This window comes from Gymnodraco acuticeps, unplaced genomic scaffold (assembly GCF_902827175.1).
Source record: "Gymnodraco acuticeps unplaced genomic scaffold, fGymAcu1.1, whole genome shotgun sequence".
Lineage (NCBI taxonomy): Eukaryota > Metazoa > Chordata > Actinopteri > Perciformes > Bathydraconidae > Gymnodraco > Gymnodraco acuticeps.
In genome coordinates, this window is record NW_022990693.1 from 2,685,761 (window position 1) to 2,690,137 (window position 4,377).

Sequence of the window (4,377 nt, forward strand, 5' to 3'; positions counted from 1 at the left end):
GCAATATTTTGAATTTGGTTTTGTTTTTTATCAAATGGTCATATTTATTCATCATTATTTGGATGAATTAATGAGGACATGGTTCATGTGTGCCTCAGGTGACACAGCCTAATCAAACATTTCTTTGACTTGTGTGACAAACTAGCTGAACCTCAGTGACCACAGTTTCCAACCTCAGATATGAGTGTTGATGTCAGAAGACACCAGACTCATATCTTCAAGTAAAGTGTCATACAACGTGTTTTATCGTCTTGGTATACTGCTGTATGCCAGACACGTATGCAAACAGCGTTTCAAGTGGCTGCCCTTTGCCTTTTTTAGGAACATAGGAAATAAATAAATAACATAACATATAATATTACAAATACTATCATTCACAACCTTTTCTCTCTCCTGAATGGTCATTCTCCATAATGTACTCGATTTACCAATAGTAGGACTGTTTCATTTTTAATCTTTTATATTACATTATCTTATTTATAGGGATGGCATTCATATCTTCGAACCTGGAATAGCTTCTTAGCGATGTCATAGGACCTTCACTATGGTTTGCTGAGGTTATATAGCTTCATTGAGCTATATAGAACATCAACATGTTATATATATTGTTATAAAATATTTATGTTAGTTAGGTTAAAACCAAAACGCAAGTTAATTTATTTATTTCATTGTTTTTAACACACTTCTTCTGTAAAAAAATATTCTGTTAATCCCCTTGTATGAGTGTCTTGGCTGACCTGCTTCTCTGACTAAGCAGCTCAATAAATACATATCTATTTTTAATGTTGCCATTGCATTAAAGAGCAAACACTCAGTGACTAAGACACATCCTTTCCTACCAAATACAATACAATTGTGCTGAAGCAAAGCTTTTTGAAATATTGTTAAATTTCTTTCAAACATTTCTTCGCTTCAATACAGCGGTTGATCCAGGAACGGTATTCTGAGATATTAATGTAGACGTTGGGTAAACCTGGGAAGGAACAGTTGTCGTTGACAGTCGCAATTCCAACAGCTTTACCCTTGCACACGAGGGTTCCACCAGCATCTCTCTGTGAGCAGGAAATATCTTTATTTGTTAAAAAGATTATGCATGATGTTATACCTTATTTTGGAATAAGAAACAAATGTATCTCTGAAACATACCTTACAAAATCCTCCCTTGTCTGTTGTCGGTTCTCCACCTGTACAGATAGCATTGGCACGAAGTCCAGGAATCTGCACTTTGCAAGCCTTCGGGCTGATGACAGTCACATCCACCACATGGAGCTGATCAACATGATCTATGTCATTGTTATCCACTGGAGCCCATCCAGCTACTTGGCACTTTTCTTTTAAATCCTTGTCAGGGTCTTGAAGTTGATTTTTTTCTGGTAGATCTTCTGGTTTTTTGGAATTTATCTTGAGACGAATAAAATCAAAAAGCAGTTTTTCAAAACACAGTCTTACTCTACATCAGGGGTAGCCAACACGGTGCCCGCGGGCACTCAGTCGCCCGCAGGGGCAACATGAGGCGCCCGCCGGGCACGTTCTAAAAATAGCTCGCCAAGCAAATCCAAAATGTATAAAATACACAAAACAAAAAAGGAAATGTAATTAAAAGAATCTCCCCCATGCATAAACGAAACCTAAATCATAGCGAACTAGTCTATCTACTTACTACAACTCTATATCTATCTAACACCCCTCCTCCCCCCACCCCCACAATGAATATCGACCAATCACGTTCTTGCTTGATTTGCGGGACCAGCGTTGCAGTCGGGAAGAAAAGCAATGTGGCACCTCCCCGCTGATTTTCCTTCTGGCAGAATCTACACAACACATCAGCCCCATTGAACAGCCCATCATGCAGCCTATACAGCACATGAGGGGCAGAGTTTTACTGTGTGTGTTGCAACTTGCATATTTATTTATTGCACTTGACGCACACACACGCATGGCGTAATCTCCACTGGGGACAGGGGGGACATGTCCCCCGCTCTTTTCAAAATCCCGTTTGTGTCCCCCCACATTACAAATATGTTTATTATTATTTTTTAACGCAAGCCGTCATCGCCACGGAGGAGCACACAGCCTGTGTGTGTGTGTGTGTGTGTGTGTGTGTGTGTGTGTGTGTGTGTGTGTGTGTGTGTGTGTGTTGTGTGTGTGTGTGTGTGTGGTGTGTGTGTGTGTGTGTGTGTGTGTGTGTGTGTGTGTGTGTGTGTGTGTGTGTGTGAGTGTGAGTGCACCCCTTTATCTATTTAATATAGGCTAGATAAAGTAAGAAATCATTCCAATGTGTACAATAGGACAGTACAAAAACAGTTTAAAAGGGGAGTGATTAGTAAAATATGCATAAATAAAAAGAAAGAATGCTAACTAGGTAACACAAGATAAGAATAAACAAGTTTAAATAATTTATTATTGGTTGTGATCATATTCCAAAGATGTTTGTTTCTTGAAAAGTATACAGCTCCCTTTCATCTGAGTGTTGAGAGCTGTATCCATAAATTCATGTTGTGCTCAAAGTGCACCAGATTGATGCATTTCACTTCAACATTTAAAAAAATAATCTTCCCGGGGGTGCATGCCCCCAGACCCCCCTAGAGGAGGTGAGGTCCCCCCTGGAGGATGTGAGGCCGCCCCTAGAGGAGGTGAGGTCCACCCCCAAATAAAGCAGGTTAAAATAATTCAATTGCATACATGTTCTTTTAGTAAACACTGAAAACGGGTCCCAAAGACCCAAACAGCACACAAAGGTTAAAGGTAAGCATATAATAATGTTAAAATGTGCTAAATATATACACTGCAAAAAACAAAAAAAAGAGGAGTAAAAGTAGCCCCCGACTTGTTTTATTGTTTGAAAGTAGCCCTCACCCTAAAAAAGGTTGGTGACCCCTGCTCTACATCATATGTCAGGTACAAATTGGTTTGTTGGAGCACATGAGTCACTTAAATAAAAGTTATTGCGAGCAGTATTAGAGTAAATCAACCGTTTTTTTGGTTGTGCTGTGCAAATACTATAAGCAGGAATATTGATTACTATTTGCTTCCCCCCATTTATTTACATTTACTCCCACTGAATTAAACTCAGTTGTTTAATTTTCTTCAAAGCAAGGTACTACTTGGATGAATAAACTTACTTCAATGAGCATGATGTCAGTCCCAATTCCAGGTGGGGGTTTGCATGTGGATATAATGTGTTCTTTTCTTTTATTGCCAGGTTTGCTGAGATCGTAGGTGCCGAGAACAACCATTACTTTTCCTTTTTTGTCACTGAAAAAGACATCAGTGAGAGGTTATTGTTGTATTTTGTAAAGTTGTGACAAGACAGAACAAATGAAACATGCTTTTTACATCAAATAACAAAACATTATAGAAAAGGAGGAGTAACTTACAATTTACACCCCCCATGGGTGACAACAAAATGTTTGCTGACAAGGAATCCTCCACATATGTGTTCATCGTCTTCCTGCACCGATACCATATACTTCATCAAATCATCGCCGGCAGTTGTCCCATTTATGATTTTACTTCCAAGTACTATAATCATATGAATAAAATAACAAAGAGTTAAAACTATAGTTATTATCTAATTTTCAGGATGAAGAAAAGTCATCAGAGCAATTTACCGTTTTGATCTTGGCATGCCAGAAGAAAAAGAAGCAGAATCTTGTAGAGCCCACGCATCGTGGCGACAGGATGATCAGCCCGCTGTCAAGTGGAACCTTTTTACTGCAGAGTTCGAACTACACAATATGATTGCCAATTCCATCTATTTATCTTCACTTCCAAGCACATCCTGCGGGAGATGTTATTTTGCAACATTGCAAAGAACATACATCATGTAAATACTATGTGTTAGGACCAGTGGCGTAGCCAGGAATTATTGTGTGGGTGGGCCTGGAGAAATGTAGGTGGGCCAGGGGGAGACATATTAAGCGTGGGGTCTGAGCTGAAACTTCATTAATGATTTTAATGATTTTTTAATGCACTAATAGAACATAAGCATAAATTAGCAGTGAAAACAAAAACATAGGCACTGCGGCCTCAGAATGTGTGTAAAACTGACATTCACATAGGGTACACAACGGTACTACTACTTTTATCGATAGCGCTTATGCTTATGCTCCAGGTTCAGTACCAACCACATCATAAAGTACGCGGACCATACAACAGTGGTGGGATTCATCAGGGACAACAACGAACAGGCCTACAGGGAGGAGGTGAAACATCTGACAGACTGGTGTAACACCAACAACCTGATCCTGAATGTCGATAAAACAAAAGAGATCATTGTCGACTTCAGGAACAAAAAGCACTGTCACCCACCACTCCACATCAACGGCACAGCAGTGAAGACTACAGACAGCACCAAGTTCCTGGGGGTGCATATCA

The 4,377-nt window shown here is 39.6% G+C and overlaps 1 protein-coding gene across 1 annotated transcript; it reads right to left on the bottom strand.

Annotated features, from left to right (window-relative positions):
- Window positions 1–646: 646 nt before the first annotated feature.
- LOC117555647 (trypsin-1-like) lies at window positions 647–3,814 on the bottom strand. The gene is made up of 5 exons (XM_034230583.1): window positions 3,612–3,814; window positions 3,378–3,522; window positions 3,123–3,255; window positions 1,147–1,401; window positions 647–1,052 (listed from the first exon to the last, which is right to left on the bottom strand). The coding sequence occupies exons 1-5, from the start codon at window positions 3,667–3,669 to the stop codon at window positions 885–887; spliced, it is 759 nt and encodes a 252-aa protein (XP_034086474.1). The 5' UTR covers window positions 3,670–3,814; the 3' UTR covers window positions 647–884.
- Between the last annotated feature and the right edge of the window lie 563 nt (window positions 3,815–4,377).

Coding starts and splice junctions, on each gene's coding strand:
- LOC117555647 (XM_034230583.1), bottom strand. CDS start 3,669: ATGCGTGGGCTCTACAAGATTCTGCTTCTTTTTCTTCTGGCATGCCAA. Junction 3,523..3,611: donor GGCATGCCAAGATCAAAACG/GTAAATTGCTCT, acceptor ATATGATTATAG/TACTTGGAAGTAAAATCATA. Junction 1,053..1,146: donor ACAAGGGAGGATTTTGTAAG/GTATGTTTCAGA, acceptor TCCTGCTCACAG/AGAGATGCTGGTGGAACCCT.